Source organism: Camelus bactrianus, chromosome 19 (assembly GCF_048773025.1).
Source record: "Camelus bactrianus isolate YW-2024 breed Bactrian camel chromosome 19, ASM4877302v1, whole genome shotgun sequence".
Classification (NCBI taxonomy): Eukaryota; Metazoa; Chordata; class Mammalia; order Artiodactyla; family Camelidae; genus Camelus; species Camelus bactrianus.
Window position 1 is genome coordinate 38,194,972 of NC_133557.1, and position 18,661 is coordinate 38,213,632.

Sequence of the window (18,661 nt, forward strand, 5' to 3'; positions counted from 1 at the left end):
GAGCCCGGGACGGGGAGCGGGGTGGGAGAAAGAGGGTAGGCGGGGCCCGCGGCGGAGGAGACGGGAGGGAGGCCCCGCGGGAGCCCAGGCGCAGGCCCCGGCGGAGGGCACGCGTTCCGCATTTTTTTACCTACTTTGGTGCGATTCCCGCCATCCTCCGCTGATTGGCCCAGCCCGGCACGTCGGGCCCTCAGGCGAGGGGGAAACTGCACATTTTTCCTTCTTCCCGAGGCGACTGTGGCCGTTTAGAGTGCTCTGTGAGTCACAGCTAATTTCAGGTCTGGGAAAAACAAGGAGTGATTTATTTATCTTTGGGAACAGCCGGGGAAGGGGGCCCCGCAGTCCGCAGGGGTGTGGCTGGGAAACGGCGGAGTTGCCTTGAGACGGTGGCGCCAAGCCCCGCTGCTCCGTCTTGGAGGTTTTTAATTTGGGATTGCTTCTTTTTAATGGACGGTTACATCAGAAACACAGTTTTCAGAGGGCCGGAAGGAATCCCAGCGTTTTTCCTGAGGGTGTTTTTGTGAGGAATAAAGGGAACAAAGAATTTACAACCAGGATGATTAAGTTTTACTTAATTTAGGCTACCGAAGAACATTCTGGCCTCTACCAAAACTATTTTAATTCCCCAAATGTGAGACTTTTGGACAAGATGGTCAGTATGGGTTTTGTTTTTCCTGGGCGCTATATAAAATCTAGATTATATGTGGCTTTTATTCTGGCCACTCAACATAAAAACTCATTTCTCGTTACTCTCCTGTGTTTTGTATTTCTTTTTAAGAAAGAAAGCTGTGGCAATTCTAAGCCTTTACCACCTGCCGCAAAATTTTTGGCACGCTAGAGTACTAGTTTTAAACTTGAAAGAGAACTTACTCAAAGTCAGATTTGTGTGCCCCAGACTCAGTTTCTGGCAGTGTATCTAGGGTAAGACCCAAGAATTTGCATTTCTGTCAATTCCCAGGTAATGCTAATGTGGCTGGTTGTATGTCACACTTCCAGAAGAAAGAATCCACCTGTATCCAGCTGTAGCTGGAACCCTTTGTTTCTCTGTCTGCCTGGGACTCAATGCCACCGTCCAAGTCTTTAAAGACTTCCTTTCTAGTCCAAAATTGAATCCTGCTCATTTAAGGACACAAGTCGGGCCTGCTCCAGCCTCTCTTCTGCATTTCCTCCTCCATCCTGCCACCAAGGTTACATCCAAACATAAGAGTCTGATCCTGTCACTTCACTGCTTAAAATTTTCTGTGGCTTCCTCCAGAATTCTCAGCAAGTCAGTCTGGCCCTTCTGCCTGTGGCCTCAGCCTACCTTTTCTGTCCTGTCTCCCACATCTTCCGCAGTCCCCAGTTTCCTTCCAGACTAAACATCTCATTCCAGAACCCTTCTTGCTCTGTCATAATCAAGGGCCTGCTGGTATCTCACCCTGGAATCTTCCTATCACCCCATCAGTCTGGAGACCTCTGACCACTTCCCAAGGGAGCACTAGTGGGTCCTTGTATAGTCCCACAGTTAGTTCATCTCTGCTTAAAGCTTGATAAGCATGCAGACCACCTGAGGATCTTGTTAAAGTACAAATTCAGGGATTTGGAAGTGGTGTCTCAGATGCCCTCAGGTGATTCAGATGCTGCTAGTTCTCAGATCACACTTGGTACTGAGGCCTTATATTTTCCCTGCTGTTAGTATAGCTGTAATTTATATACACATTTGCTACTGCCACCACCAGTTTAGACTGAGAGCTCCTTGGGTCCAAGGGCTGTTTGGGAGGCATCGTATATGAACTGGCACAGCCCCTGGAGGTGTCTAATACGTGTTTGTTCAGTAAGTGAAGTATCTGTGAAGCTGTTTAATAACTCATCAGGCAAATTTTTATATCAGCTCATTGTAACGTAAGATGAGCCCCCATTTTTCTTAAGAATCCATTGAACTTTAACCTTTTTCTTTACACATTAGTTTCCTAGATATTTTTGTTTCTTCTCATCCCACAGAGGGAAAAACGTTTTAACATAAGGTCCCCCCTTAAATATGAGACTGAGTGGATTCCATTTCTCATTTTGAAAACATCTTCACAATATGTGAGCATATAGGCACTTTCATTTAAAACCATGAATATGAGTGGCAGGGGAGAGGATACATTAATGAGGCACTTGAAAGGAGACAGGTGTTAATAGTCTGGAAAAGCCTTTTTTGTGAGAGGACATAACCCTGTCAGTATATTCTGCAGAGTAACTATTTTTAGCATCTCTGCATCTCTTCACAAACTTACCAGTTCTTTCTTCCCTACCCTTATTTACGTCTGTAGTCTTTTCTAAAAGTAATTTGAATCATATAGTAAGATATGAATAGGGAGGAGGGTATAGCTCGAGTGATAGAGCGCATGCTTAGCACGCATGAGGTCCTGGGTTCAATCCCCAGTACCTCCTCTGAAAATAAATAACCTAACTACCTTCCTCCCACCAAAAAAAAAAAAAAAAAAAAGATATGAATATATCCACATTGTGTGGTGTCCTGTAGCTTGCTTTCCGATTTTCTTGATTTTCTGCCATCTGGATTTGTCTGTCTTTGACAGAGTGGCATTGAAGTCTCCAACTGTGATAGTTGATTCAGCTGTTTCTCCTTGAAGTCCTGCCAGTTTTGCCTCACTTAGGTGTTGGGAGCGTACAACGTGAAGAATTAAGTCTTAAAGGAGAACTGCCTCCTTAATGTTATGTAACGCCTTTCTTTGTCCCTTTGTGTTCTCTCCTTGTTCTGAAGTCAGCTCTGTCTGAAATTGATGTAGCTACACCTGCTTTGTTTTGATTCGTGTTAACATGGTATCTTTTTCTCCATCCACTTACTTTTAGTCTGTATGTGTCTTTATATTTAAAGTGGGTTTCTGGTAGACAACATGTGGTTGGGTACCTTTTTTTTATTATTTGGTGCATTCTCTATCTTTTAACTGGTGCATTTACACCACTGACATTCAGATTTATTATTGATATAGTTGGATTAATACCTGCAACGCTCATGACCGTTTTCTCGTTGTTGCCCTTGTTCTTTGCTCTTATTTTTATCTTATCCTTGCTCCTCTATAGGTAAGATTTTTTTTTCCCTTCTTTCAGGACTTTTTCCTTTATCTCTGATGTTTTTGTAATTTGAAAATGATATGCCTAGGTGTAGTTTTTTGGGGTGTTACCCTGCTTTGTGTTCTCTGAACTTTGAGTCTGTGGTTTGGTGTCTGACAATAGTTTGGGGAAACTCTCAGTCACTGTTTCAAATATTTCCTCTGTTCCTTTCTGTTTTCCTTCTCCTTCTGGTAGTCTCATTACCTGTATGTTACACCTTTTGTACTTATCATACAGTCCTTGGATTTTCTGTTCTGCTTCTCTTTCCTTTTCGGTTTTGAGGATTCTTTTGCTAAATCCTCTAGAGCAGAGATTCTTTCCTCAGCTGTGTCCTGTCTACGAAGAAGCCCAACAACAGCGTTCTTTATTTCTTTGTGGGTTTTTGTTTGTTTGTTTGTTGTCTTTTAGCATGCCTTGTAAGTTTTGCTTGATAGCCGAACATGGTGTACTGGGTAAAAGGAATTGTGGTGAATAGGCCTTTAGTAGCCTGGTGGTGATGTAGCGGGCAGGGGGCGCGTTCTCTATTCCTGCCATTTGGTCTCGGTCTTTTTCTGAGCCTGTGCCTCCGGACTGTGGATGGCACAAGTGTTTCTCAGTCCCGCCCCTCCCCCCAATTCCAGGTTGGCTAGAGTGAGCTGGAGTTGAGCATTTCCCTCACCAGATCAGTTAGGCTCTGACAGGCTCCTGATTGGCTAGGCTCTGGTTAGCCAGCGTCCCCTGAGGGCAGGCCTCGTTAAGGAGAACACAGCACTTGGACGGATTCCTCAGTGGTCCCTTGTCCCCTCCCCTGCTGGAAGCAGGAGGGGATTGTTCTCTCATACTTATTGTGGGAACCTGGTAGAGCTTCAGAAGGCAAAAACAGAAGTGTAAAGGGTCCCCCCGGGACTGAGTCTCCTGGAGTTTTTAGCCCTCAGACTTGTCCACACTGAGCCTCCAGCCACTTGTCAGTCACAGCTCCGGTTTTCATGCACAGGTTCCCACGGTGGCTTCTACTTGTGTGTCTGCCCTCTGCTCAGGTGAGCCACAGCTCCCTTCACTTCCCCGCCTGTCTCCGGCTTTGGGGGTGGTGACCTGCGCTGTGTCCTCCTCTCTCTCTCTTACGGATCCAAGAGAGTTGTCTGTTCAGCTTTGTACTTGTTGGGACAGAGTGGCAGCTTCAGAACTCTTTACACGTGGAACTAGAAACCTACCATCTACCTCTTCCCTTTTAAAGAAACTTCCTCGAAGTACCAGACGGGCCTCCTCCTCTTATCTCACTGACCAGAGCTTAGTCATATGGCTGCAAAGGAGGCTGGAAGTGTGGTCTCTTCTCTGAGCTGCAGCAGCATGCTCAGCTAAGAAACTGGGGTTCCTTTACCAAGGAAGAAGGGAAAATGGATATGGGGAGATACTAATGGTGATGATCATAGGTAGATATTATTATTGGTCCCATTTTCCTGAGGAGGTGAGGTGGAGAGACGTTCCTTAGGAGCTCAGGGGAACAAGTGATCTGCTCCCAAGCCTACAACTCTTCTTCTCAGGCCACGTGACACATGACTCACGGTGATGCTGAACAAGAGAACTAGGGACCCCTTGTTGCTTCCTCAACACCACAGCGGAGGTTTATACAAAACGAAGCAAATGGAGCTGTAGAAAATACATTCTGGACATTGCTTGACCATAGTCTAGTCCTACTAGACCAGGCAGCCCAGGCAGCCCCGAGGGCCTGGGCATCTATTTTAGGAAAGGGCCAAATATATTTATGTATATTCTTGAGAACAGTGCAGTACCACATGGTAACACCACTGATTTCTCAGTTAATCCTTAGAGCAGAGTAAAAGTCATATACCGCTATTTTATAACGTTGAAAATTGAACAACCACGGCATGTGTGTTTCAGGTAACAGTGTGCTGCTTGAGAAAATGGAGTAGGAGGTGGCTCAACAGTCCTGACCAATGGTTATTCACCCGCTTGGGCCATACGTTCCCTTTGAGAGTCAAGTATAACGCGATGTGTTTGTAGGTATATTATTTGCACTTACATTAGTCTGAACATAGGAAAAGGGCAGCACTCAACTAGCTTTGACTTAGAAAAGCAGGAATTTCTTATGGTTCAATCTAATGCACGCTAACCAAGGAGGAGTCCTAGAAAGCCTTCCCTTTTTAAAGGATGTTTGTGCCATCCCGTCTATTTTTACCACCTGAATTTTTCCTGTGAAGAAGAGGAGGTAAGGGTTAAAAAATGAAAGTTTGTGTTTGGAGGCAAAGCACTGCATTCACGGTGGGATGCCACTTTGAAATAGTTTTCAGTCAGATCTGACAGCTGTTTGTGGGGATCCCGCTGTGTGCCAGCTGTGACCGTGTTCGCCACCAGGAATATGAAGATGAGTACGTCATGGGCCCTGCCACAGGGAGATCTCTAGTGAAAACAGATCCACGCTAAGATGAACGCCACCCAGGGTCCCTTGGGGATTCTCGGGAGCCTGTTGGTGGACAGATCTAGTGGGGAGATGTTACTGGATCTGAGTGAGTGAGGCATCCGGAGAGGAAGGAAGTGAGCGTTCACTCCCGACGTGATTTCTCACCAAGGTTGGTGATTATGAGTACGGAAGAGATGTCTAAGGTCAGAGATTGATGTTTGGAAGGAAAGAACACCAAATGTTTCTACCAAAAAATTAGGCTCTATGGACCAAGATACCCAGGTAGATATAAATGTAATTTTTTAATTAATTAATTGATTGATTTTTGCCTTCAGGGGCTGCTCTGCTGTGCTTCCTAGTTTGCCCTTCTTCTAGGGGTGGGAGGAGGATTTCAAATGATACTTCGGCCAGAGACACCCAGCTCTGCCCAATGAGGCCTCAAAGCAGGCTCAAAGGCAGCTCCACCAGAAACGGCGAAGGGACAGTGGCTGTGATGTGAGATTCAAGTGCCTTTCTGTAGAACTGTTTTGGTTTTACCACTAAGATGCCAAATATTTCTATCATCCGTCTTGCAGGGAGGTGTGTGACACCACTGTCACCAGCTCCAGCTTTCCCCGGCCGTGTGACCTCTTGCACAGTGCCCCTCTCTGGGCCTCCTTGCCCTCACCTGCAAACTGAAGGTGTTGAGTTTAACCCCTTTAGCTCAAAAATGTGATGCCTGCGCAAAACGGAAGTTTTACTGAGTATCCTAGCGCAGTATTAGCAATTTGTAGAGGATCCTTATTCTAGTCATACTGAGGCAGACCCTTGAGTTTTCATTTCTAAACTCTAGGCCCTGGGCTCTTCACACAGGGCTGACTTTTACAGCAAAATCAGGAAGTTGCTGTAATTGTCCAGGCTGTGGCCTAGTGGGTTTCTTCTCAGTTGACCACATCTGGGGAAAGAAAGGGAGCTGATTGTCACCAAGGGAGAAAAATAGCATTCATGTCACGTACTCTTCATGTCAAGGAGAAGCAGACATGTCACAACTTACAGTCATTTCTGTATTTTCTATTTTTCGGGGTCAATAAATTCAGGCTCAGTCATGAAGAGGTGGTCCCCTCGTAAGATTTTCCACGCCGGAGATGGAAGAATCACTTGCTCATTTATATTTCTCGCTCCTGTGGAAAACCTTCCTTCCCACCCTTTGTGCCCGTGAGTCACTTCCTCACTTCAAACCTTGATGGCTTCCTTTCCTTCCCAGCCTCAGCCTGGGGCTCTGGAGAGAGCCCTGGGCTGCAGGGCACGAAGGGGGCTGCAGGCAAAAGGGGGGTACACCTTGAACGGCTTTGAAGTCTCAGAGAAGGATCCTCGACCCATGGATCTGATAAATGCTGAGAAATCCAGATTTAGCATTTTTCCCTTTTATTTTAAACAACTCTAGGAAAAAGGCGCCCATAGAAGGCACAGCAGGGTTCAGGTTTATTTTATGACTCATGGAAATTTCTAAAATGGTAAATACTGGCCCAGCAGTAGCTTGACATAAGAAACACTCAACTAAGCCAGACGCTATGGTAACAAGAAACAAGAACAGCGTAGTCAACAAACAAACTGGGACTGCACTTCCAAGTTTTCAGAGAAAAAAGAGCAGAAAGCACTTCCTGAATTCTGTGAGGTGGCCTTCCTGGCCAGCCGCGATTGCATCTGTTTTTCCCGAGTCCAGAAGCGGAGATGGCTGCAGTATCGTCCTGGCTAAGAAGCCATCTCAGAAGCTTCTGGTTTTATACTTTAGTCTTTTTGGCTAATACAAAGAAAATGCTTTACCAACCATAAAAATGAATGAGGGCATAGCTGGAAATAGCTTCCCCTCAGGAAAAAAAAGAAAAGGAAAGAAAAGAAATATTTTCTTTCCTGAGTGAAAGTTCCTCCCTCTCTCTGTGTAGTAGAAACCACATTCTGGGGAGATGTTAAGAACCCAGAATATCCACTTGTTTCCTGGAAAACATAGAAAGTCTGAGCCACAAATAACGGGTGGGCTCCGTCTGAGTAGAGTTCTTATTTCTCATGAAACAAAGTCAGCATCACCTTACCTTCCATCAGCTGATTTTATTTTCTAAGGAAAGTAATATACTAACATTCATACCCAGTGGAAAGGCTGGTGTAACAACTTACCAAAATCTCCCCTTCAGCTGGTTTATCCCGTGTAACTTAGTTTATCAGCAGAGCAGCCTCACGTAACAGCAGTGTTCTTTAAGGTTGGCTACACACACACGCACACACTTTACATTCTGGAGTCATAGTAAATCCATGGTGAGGGGGACTGATAAAGAAATAAAAGTGAGAAAAGGCCACAGCTCCACGTCTCACATAAAATGGATTAAGGGACCATCATGCCTGTGAGGGTCCCACGCCAGAGACCCAGGAGGAAGCACCAAATCTGAGAAGGTGTTTCTGTCAGTCTGCCAGGTCCTGCCGGTGACCCTCCTACCACCCAACACCGACACAAAGGCATCCTTTGGAAAGAGAGGCTGTGTTGGAATGGGTGTAGACACCCAGGATCAAGACCCCAGAACACGGTGCGGGGGAGGCTGGAGGACAGAGCAACAGCTAAAGTCACTCCATCTGCTCTTGTAGAGAATCCACCTTGAGGTGCCCGGCACGGGCTGGAACACGAGTGCGGTGGGAAGGGATGTGTAACAAAACACTGCACCTGACGGCCCTCTGACCCAGCTGCTGGGAAACTTGTCTCCAGTTTCTCCCGAGAGAGAGACTCTGCGGGAGCGAGATTAACCAGGGAGATGCGCCCGGGGCCTGGTGTCAGTGCTGAGGACACAGGACTTTGCCCCTCTCTGTTTTTCCTCCCTTTGCTTCTCTGCTCATCTTATATTAATAAGCATGGCAACATGACGGAGGGAGCTCTCCCTGCCCCGGAGACTGTGGCAGGATTGCATCTGCAGGCAGCCGCAGTGATGCTGGCAGCCACGGTGATGCAGGTAGCCATGGTGATGCTGGCAGCCACAGAGGCCACAGTTGCCGGGATGGCTCTGGCAAGAACACCTTGCTGGCTGCCAAGGGAATGGGGCCCTCTGGGCCCTGAGTTGTGGTACAGATGGGACCTGGTTAATTTTGCTGGTTGAGCCAAAGAGCAGTAAAAAAAACTACAGAATGGAAATTGCTTTGTTGCATTTTTTTCCCCTGGTTATAAAAAAAGGCAGGTTTATTGGGGAAAAAAATCCTGAAAATGTATAAGAAAGAAAATGTGTCTCCAGTTCATAGTCCCATCACCTTTTAATCCAATAATTAAAAAAGTGATTTTTAACAAACTACTATACATATAGTAGATAAACAACAAGGTTCTAATGTAGAGCATAGGGAACTACATTCAATATCTTGTAATAGCCTATAATGAAAAAGAATATAAAAGGAATATATATGTGTGTGTAACTGAATCACTATGCTGTACACCTGAAATTAACATTGTAATCAATTATACTTCAATTTAAAAAAGACAAAAAAACAAAAAAACAGGTTTCCTGGAGAAAAAGGAATTCAGTTCAAGGCGGTAACAGTAGAAATTCTCCCTGACTTGCCAGCCTGCTCCCCTGCACTAAGTGATCTCAGACGCAAGACTGCAAATCAAGGCTTATCTGAACTGCCAGCCTGTTCTATGGGTTTCAGACTTTCTAGCCCCCTGCGAGCATATAAGCCAATTATTTACAATCCATCAATCTCTCCCTCTAAATATATACGTATTACGTTAGTTCTGTCTCTCTGGGAGGTCCTGGCTGGCACAACATCCACTGACAATACGTTCAGACCTTTGTCCAGTTACTTCCTCAGGCTAAATTCCTGTGCGTGGAGTTGCTAGGTCAAAGTTCTTGAGCTTTTTAAAGAAATATGAAGCGTGTTTCAGTTTGCTTTCTTGAAATACCACCTTCCCAGGAATAGTGTATGGATGTGCAGGTCCCTGGACCCACGTCAGTGTCAGGTAGGTATTTATGATCTTTTAAATCCTCACCGATTTATTGGGAGGTACCACTTGCTCATTTTATATCTGCAGTATCTGACGAATAATGAGCCTGAATGTCTTTTCATGTTTTTGGACCATGCGCCTTCCTCCTTAAACTTTAATATTTCATATGAAACTCTAAAGTAATCATTTGCTTTAGGAACTTGGACCACTTAAATATGTTTTGTTTTTTTCCTTTACATCTGAAAACACCGTGAATGATCACTCTGTAGCATATAAAATTCTCAACTGCTTTTGTTCTTTGCCCACTTTTCTATTGGATATTTGTCCTCTCTTATTGATTTGTAATCTTTCTTTATATAGTACTTTGTCTTTTGTCCAATATGCAAACCTTCCCCTCATTTTTTGATCAGACTCTAACATTGTGTAGGGATTGTTGTTGCTGTTGGGTTTTTTTTGTATGTGTGTTTGTGGGACAAAAAGGTCTATATTTTATGTAGCCAAATCAATCAATCTTTTTCTCTGAGGCTGTAATTTATTTTAGAAATGTTTGCCGTATATACTGACTTGCCCCTTTTCACATGAAAGAGACACATAAGATCAGATTATGTAACATAAATTTCTCAGTTTAGGAATGGAGTTGATCGGTGTTACTTATCGCTTTAGTATTTGAACCTCTGTCTGGATGCATGGGAAAATCTTTCTATGTTATTTTTCCTAAATACTTAAGTGGTTTCAGTTACTGGGGAAGCGTGTTATTGCAGCTGTTAAAGCTTAGTGATTTTTGGAAACAGGGATTTTTTTTTTTGCCTTCTTCACGAAAACTTGGCTACTCCACAGCACTGTGAAAAATATTAGGTACATTTCCAGCTTCAAGTGACAGATATCGAGGAAGAGGTAAGCAGTTCGAGTCAGAATTAGGGTTTAAACTCAAGGCTGAGTTGATTAGATGGGAACTTAACAATTTTTTTAAGTTACCTAATTTATTTCTTATCTTAACTCTCTAGGTTAAAACCAGCATAGAATGAATGCAGTTTTTGTTTTGTTTTGTTGCATTATTGTCACTATAGGGTTGACCTGGCAAATATGTAGAGGAACTTCAGCTCATTTAATGATCTGAAGACAATGATTCAGAGCTCTGGCTGCTGCTGCCAGCACCCCCTGGCATTCCCTTAGCACGTCTTTCCTCTAACGCTGAGGGCTGCTTACTCTGAGCCACGTGCCGTTTTCTGTCCCACATCCTAGATAGTTAATGCCCTCCCAAGCAGCCTTCAACCAGAGGGGGACTGGGAGTTGGTGGATAAGAACCCAGCTTCCTCACCCTTTGGGTGGGGTATCTCTGTGGGGTGTCTTGTGCTGTCTCCTAGAGTCCCCAGATGCCCACAGTGGTAATTGTGGTAACACCCCCATGATTCACTGCCTTCCCTGCCCTGCCTCCCTTCCCCAGTCATCTCCTGGTGTCCCGGGATCCTCTCCCAAACACACTGTGGGCCTCCCTCGATATTCACAGGGGATTGGTTCCAGGTACCCCCACTCCAAATGCTCAAGTCCCTTACATAAAATGACATAGTATTTGCATATAACCTATGCACTCCCTCCCTTATACTTTCAATCATCTCCAGATTACTTATAATATCTAATGCAGTGCTGTGTAAATAGCTGTAAAGACAATGCAAATGCTATGTAAATAGGTGCACAAGCATAGGCAAATCCAAGTTTTGCTTTTTGGAACTTTCTGGAACTTTTTTTTTCCCAAATATTTTTCATCTGCGGTTGATTGGAGCCCACGGATGCAGAGCGTCAACTGTGCTAGTACTTGAATCCTTGCCTCAGAGCCCACTTCTGGGGGATTCCAAGCCAAGATGAATGCTTGAAGCAAGTCAGGCTACTTGCCAAAAATAGTGGCTAATATTTATCAAGCACTTACTATGTGCCACACACCATTGTAAGCACATCATCTAACCCTCACAGCATCTTTTGGGAACTACTGTCACCTCCAGCTTACAGATGAGGCATGTGCGGCTGAGAGAGATTAAGTCTCTGTTCTGAGATCACATAGCTAATGGGTCATGAAGGCTTCAAAGGTGGGCTATTTAACTCAGGCATCATGGTTGTAACCCATATGTCCTATGACACAGTATATCACATTACTTCAAATAACTTCACTGGTCATATTTAATAGGCTTTTGCTGACAGTTGAATTGATTGATTTTTTAAAAAAATCAATCAGCAATAACAATGTTGCCTAACTTGTATTGTCTGCCCTCATCCAACTGAACTCTGAGTTATCACAAGAAGCTTTCATTTTTACCCCCGACCACATCAAGAAACTTCCTCCTGGTTCTTCAAACATGTAACTCCATTTTTGCAGCTAACCACTGTTCTTGCTGTTTTTTTGGTCCAAGCTAGCTGCCCACTTTACAATTTATTGTATAATAAAGCTCTCCATTTATGCCCTAATAACCAGCTGAATGGGTCCAAGATTTTAGCTGGTCGTGATGTTGTGTGAGGCGTGTTCATTACCGGTTTGAAAGACAACGTTTCACAGGCTCTGGATGACCTTCATTTGAACTGAAATAGTCTTCCAGCCACTGACCTTATTAATTTTTTTCTTTGTTTTGAGGCAAAATATTATGCTCTCCTCCTAGTCCCATGGCTGGTCTTCAGATAGAGTAGAACAAATGTTTTGTGCTTCCTACAAATGTTATCAAATTGTTTCCCAAGTTAGGTCATTGCAGTTGCAAAATTCTTGTTTTGGTAGAAAACTTGGCCAAAAACAATAGAGCCAATGGTCAGCCATTATTTCATGGGGAAAAAAAAAAAATCTTGAGATTCACTAGGGATTACGATCTCCTTTTGCACTGAAATAGAGACCAATTCTCCCAGCTGGGCCTAAACTTGTTTTTGAGATAAATCTCTTTCTTTCTGTATAGAGATGCACTTTAATTTACTGGCTGACTTCCCCAGTTTTTGAAATGGCCCCATAAAGTTTTGGAAGGCATTTTAACTTTATAAGGCAATTTATCATAAGTTAATTTTCAGAAACTTCTTGAGCCAACTTGAAATCAAAACAAGCCATTGTATCAGGCTGTATATGCTAATTCTAGTCTAATTTTGTTTAACTGAGCATTTAAATTTAGGGTCCCATTTTACATAACATAAAGCCTGATTTTCTTTTGAGCTGGCAGAGCCTGAAGAAAGGACATCAGAAATTTCTCCCTATCGATTTCTGCCACACACTGGAGAGATGGATCTAAATTATTTCACAGGTAATGTGATGCCAGTAAATGTTGAACAACTTTCAGGGGGAGGATGTCCAGAAGTCTCCTTATGGTGTTTGTCAATTCCTATGGTGTAAATATTCCCACATGTTGATTTCAAGCTCCAACGAGGTATCAACCAGCTCCCCAAATTCCTGAATACTTAACAATTGGGTCTTATGAGCTCCTAAGAGGCAGCTCCAGAAGAGTACTGCAGGGACTCAGCCAAATTCAGGACCCAAGTGCAGGCTTGGGAACACTGGCTTGTTGGCTCTGCGCTGCCCTGGAATTGGTCTTAGAGGTCACGAGGACATCACGTCACAAATCCTGGCAAAGTGGCATTTTCAAATCCAGTGTGTGTATTACCCGAAAACTCAGGTTGTCTTGAAAAAGCAATGTGCCTTTAGAGAATTGACCACAAGTTAGGGTCATTGAGGACAGTCCAAAGGCATGTTAGAGACAGGGACCACTCACGCTCTGTGGCTTGAGTTTAAACTGCTATGTTCAGCAGAGGCTGACCACAGAACAAAATAAGCAGGCAGAATCTGACTTGGGTACCCTCCTTTGTCGTGCATTTTGTTTTAGGTTTTATGTCTGAAAACCGCAGCCTTTGAGGATGTCTGGGAAGTGTCTTCATTATCCATCACTTGAGGACATCTCTTCTTTCTTCCCATCTTCTTAAAATAGAAGCTCTGTTCTAAGGAATTAACTTTTCCTTTTAGTGTGTCTTGTAGCTACAGTCATTCTGCTGACTGGAGCGCAGTTTTCTTTCTTAACAAATGTATGCTTTTGTGTCCTTATATATTTCCTCTAACGATGAAAGTTGAAAGGAACAGAGCCATCACGGGGGAAAGCAAAGCAAATCTCAGTGTAGGGCTGCTACTGACCTTGCCCTTGGCCTGTGAAGCAGCTCAGTCAGGGAATGTGGGGTGCGAGGACCAGGCCACTGGTACAGCTGTTGATAAGAGCTTCATGCTGCATCTCTGACCAACTGGTACCCAGCTGCCCCATTCAAAACTTTCAAGATGAGCCTCCCAACATTCAAAAACTTTGTCTTTCAAGTTTCTAAGATTCTTCCACTCTTGAATTCATTTTATCAGGCTACTTTGTGTCAGAAGCTTCCCTACTTGATGAATGAGGTATTGTATCTGTCAGGGTTCTTCTGTATCTAGCAGAAAATAAAGGGAATAAACAGTCTAAAGAGAATTTAGTGAAGGGACAATCTCTAGACTCGTGAGCAGAATTAGGGGAATCCACAAAGCACAGTGAAGGGTCCAGAAACCAGCAGCAGCAGAAGTGATTATGCCTAGAGGGTGAGGGTGTGGGATGGGAATCTCTCTGACCTCTGGCCAGTGACTCTCATTTGCCAAACCCTACTGGAAGCCAAGGGACACGGAAGGTAGGTGATGCCATCTGAGGGCCAGCCTTTTAGGGTTTTGAGCAGCCTGGGGAAGGATGGATCTCTGGGGGGATCCTCTAGTGGAGGATGGCCATTGGGGAATGAACAGCATTGATACTGGCCCTATACTCAAAGAGCTGCAGTCTAGTGGGAATAATCATATGGGCAGTTCTGCCAGGAAAGTGGAGAGGTGGAGGCTTAGCCAGAAAGGTGTCTTGGCTCAGCCTATGGAGGGCGTGGGTGTGTGGAACTGAAGACCTCTCGTGGCATCCATTTTCATAAATGAATATGCATGAGCTGATGTGTAGGAGGTACAAAGGATTAAGGAAAATATTGGTTTCAAAACCCAGGGACACAGGCAGATGAAGTAAAGGGTGGTATCTGCTGGGTGAGAATAAAAGCCAGATGACAAAAATTTTAAATAAATGAAGGGGTGAGAGTCAGTGGACATCAACCATGAGCAGATAGTAGACAGTGGAACATCAGGGTGATGATATCCACATCACTGAGCGCCCTTTTCCAAAAGAACTGACAAGTCAGATGGTTGGAATAGGTAGTTCTTTGAATTTTGGCCAGACCTATTGTAACAGAGAAGAACAAACCTGACTCCATGTTGGATCTGTTCCTTTAGCTCTAACCTTTGTGCTCTGTTGCCTGTGCTGAGTCATGCCAGCTCTGCACTGTTTGTAAAAGAATGTTACCTGCAGCCTGAAATTCTCAGGGCTCTGACATTTAAAGGTGTAATACTTTTCCATTCACATAGAGATAAAAAGTTGCAGAACAGGAAATCACATTTGCCTTGCTGGAGATTTATAGAACATTGTGACCAGACCTAAGGGGTCAACTGCAAGAAGGAAGGATTCCAGCACCAAGAAGTTTGCAACAACCAGCCACACCCACTCCCCTTTTAGTATAAAAGAAGCCGAATTCTAACTTGGGTAAGACAGTTCTTTGGGATGCTAGTCCACCATTCTCTCAGTCTGCTGGGTTTCCAAATGAAGTTGCTATTCCTTGCCCCAACCACTTGTCCCTCAGTTTATTGGCCTGTCATGTAGCGAGCAGTATGAGCTTGGATTCGGTAACACTATGTGCCTGCCAAACAGTGGCAATCTTCTGCAACTTGGCTATCATTAGAACTGTCATTAGAAAACTTCATATGGAATTTAGGCCTGAGAGTTGAAAGTCTGGGCTTAAAATGTACAGTCTTACTATCCCTCTGTGCAGAATCTGAAAACAGTTGATAAAATAGCTTGGATATCATCTCTCCCAATTTCGGATCAAAGCTGAGAAGTTGGTAAACTTTGGAAGGTAAGTTCAGCCTTATGAAGTAGTTCAGCCAGGTCCTCTTGATATCAATAAGAAAGTAGATATGGACCTACAAAAACCATGGGTATACCAGATGCATGATTAAATCTGTACTTGTCTATTTCTATTAGAAATGCCTTCATGGATGCTTGTGCCTGATTTCTTGGGGTCTACTTCCTAAGTGGTACAAATTGGCGTCTGGAACATCTTTCTTTTAGGGCAAAACGAGTATGCCAGTTGGCCAACTATGGCTCGATGATACATCAGACCACTTGATAATCTATTCCCAGAGGAAAAGGGGTTGTGGTTCAGATGTAGGTTGACCCGACTTGGGTGCAGTGGTGGGTCTGTTTAATGGCATCCTAAAGAGAAGTACAGAGCAGAAATATGAATCACATGGCTAGACTGAAATCCACAAGAAATTATAACTGTGAAAGAGACTTCTCCAAATGTGCTCCTGTGGATGGCGCCTGCTGGGACAATGACTCACTTCTGCACCCCTGAGGTCATGGGCATGCGTATGGCCACTTTTCAAGCATAACCAGAGTGGTGATGAGTGAGTAGGTGTGACAGTGTCTCGACAGCATTCCAAGGCTGTACCCCATTGTCCGGTGCTCAGGGAAGGCGAGTCCAGATACATCTCAAAATCCCTTCATCTTAGTGTATTAAACTCCTACCCTAGTCATCCACGAAACCCTGGTTGCTGACACCGCAATACCATCTGGTGAATCAGGAGCACTTTTGCATTTTTTTGTTGTCATTAAGAAGCATCTATTCTCAGCACAATTTTTCCAGAGGTGTTTGGGATTTTGGAGGGTAGCTTTTTCTTTTGTTATAATTTCAGACTTAAAGAAAAGTTACAGGATTAGTACGGGGTACTCCCATATTTCCTTTACCTAAATCCACCAATTATTACATGTTTCTCCATTTGCTTTATTATTCTAGGTATTTATATATGTGTACATTATATATGCATATATATTATTTATTTTCTGAACCATTGCAAGTAAGTTGGATATTGTGCGTAATTAATTATTCCTTAAACCAGCATGTATTTCCTGAGAACAAGGTCATTTGCTCATATGCCATGGCACAATGATCAAAATCAGGCATTTTAACACTTACAATATTACTATCTAACCCATTTTCCATATTCAAATTTCATCAATCATCACAATTATGTTCCTTGATAACTTTTTTTGGTTATTGGTTTTCTGGTCTAGAATCCTATTCAACATCATGCTTTGCCATAAAAAAATAAATTAATGCCATTTGCAGCAACATGGATGCCCCTGGAGAATGTCATCCTAAGTGAAGTAAGCCAGAAAGAGAAAGAAAAATACCACATGATATCACTCATATGTGGAATCTAAAAAAAAAAAAAAAAAAAAAAAAAAAGAACTTATTTATAACATAGAGACAGACTCACAGACATAGAAAACAAACTTCTGGTTACCAGGTGGCAAGGGAGCGGGAAGGGAGTGGGAAGGGATAAATTGGGAGTTTGAGATTTGCAGATACTAACTGGTATATATAAAACAGATAAACAAGTTTATACTGTATAGCACAGGGAACTATATTCGATATCTTATAGTAGCTTATGGTGAAAAAGAATATGAAAAACGAATATACATATGTTCATGTATGACTGAAGCATTGTGCTGTGCACCAGAAATTGACACAACATTGTAAACTGACCATACTTCAATTAAAAAAAGAAAAAGATCGTGCTTTGCATTTAGGTGTCATGACTTTTGTTGGTGCCCATCAGTCAAAAACCGCAAGGAATACATCTGTCATCAAACAAATTTGGGTTTGTTGACATTCGCTTTGGTTTCTGTGTTAGACTCTGAGAAAAGCAGGTTGGATGTTTCATGCCCTCCTACCTTTGATTGTGTTTGAATCTATGGCTTCACTTTCCAGAAAGCTTTCAAAATCAACAATGTGTGTGCAGCTGGAGACAGAGCTTTGTGTTCAAGTGTGTTTCTCCCTCCATTGTCACCCGTCACGCTGACTTACAGAGCCTGCTTTACAGCTGATGGAGAGGCCAGTCTAAGGCAGCAGGGGTTGGAAGGTCAGGGTCTTGCCCTTTCCCTCTGGGGTTCCTGGCCACCTTACTCAATAAAAGCCTTTCCAGGATGACTTGCCTTTCGAGTTGATCCAGTTTGGTGGAAAGACTTCAAGTTGCACATCTCTGCACCCATCTGCCCCATCCGCCATCGCCCTGGGGGCCAGGAGGCAGGGTGTTCACTCTTAGGGCAGCGTGGCCCTCTTGTGGCAGACATTTGTTTGTCCTGGGAAAAGGATTGGGCCATAAAAGGAGAAGGTGCAGGTTCAGCATGCGAGAGCCATCTATCAGATCGCTAGGGTGCCGTAACAAAGTACCGCCGACTGGGGGGGGGCTTAAACGACAGAAATTAACTTTCTTATAATCCTGGAAGCGAGAAGTCTGAGATGGAGGAGTCGGCAGGCTGGCTTCTTCTGCGGTCTCTCTCCTTGGCGTGTGGGTGGTTGTCTTCTGCCTGTGTCTTCTGCCTGTGCCTTCTCTCTGCACCTCCCTGAGTCCCACCTCCTCTTCTAAGGACACCAGTCATAGCTCATTAGGACTCACCCATATGACCTCATTTTACTTTAGTTACTTCCTTAAAGGCCTCATTTCCAAACAACAGTCACATTCTAAGGTATTGGGGGGCAGGGCGAGGGTTTCAACAGAGGGATTTTAGAGAACACAGTTCAGCCTATAAGAAACAAGAAGATCTTAGAGAGTCTTTAGCTCAAATCCATCAGTTTAGAAAATGGGTCCACTGAATTGTTCCAAGGTCACACACTAGTAGTCAGCAGAGACCCCTCCTCTCTCGTCTACCTTTTATGCCTGTAAAAAGCCCAAAGCAAACTCAGAACATATCTCAGGGAAGACCTCAAAGTCTAGAATATGAACTTGACTAAAAGGCAAACCATCTAGGCCTATTTTTCATGTGTTCAGTGGATGCAAATGTTAATTAAAATTTTTAAAAGTGTCTTATGTTTAAACTTTAAATAGAAATAAAAAGATGTGATGAACATAAAACCTGGTATATGACACTAATTTTTAATTATATATATGTTTTCATATGACTGTAATCACGATGCATCTGGTAGTTTTTTTTTCCTGCTCCCTTTCATGTTTGTTACAAACATTTTCACTCATGTCATCACATATTCCACATGATTACAATTGGTCAATGGTTATAGACCACTTTCTCCTATTGTTTCTG

The 18,661-nt window shown here is 43.6% G+C and overlaps 1 protein-coding gene across 4 annotated transcripts in view; it reads left to right on the forward strand.

Moving 5' to 3' along the window:
• Window positions 1–18,661, forward strand: part of BFSP1 (beaded filament structural protein 1) — a 52,573-nt gene that overhangs the window by 310 nt on the left and 33,602 nt on the right. Inside the window, exons 1-2 of one of the 4 annotated variants that reach the window (XM_045508682.2) lie at window positions 117–9,461; window positions 12,625–12,712. The exons of 1 other annotated variant lie outside the window; for it this stretch is intronic. Coding sequence is in view for 1 of the 3 variants with exons in the window: in XM_045508681.2 (XP_045364637.1) it covers window positions 9,429–9,461 (33 nt within the window). In the remaining 2 variants the exon portion in view is untranslated. Of the gene's footprint in view, window positions 1–116; window positions 9,462–12,624; window positions 12,713–18,661 lie in introns of those variants that run through there. 2 more of the 4 variants (XM_045508681.2, XM_010972899.3) reach the window with 2 other exon arrangements.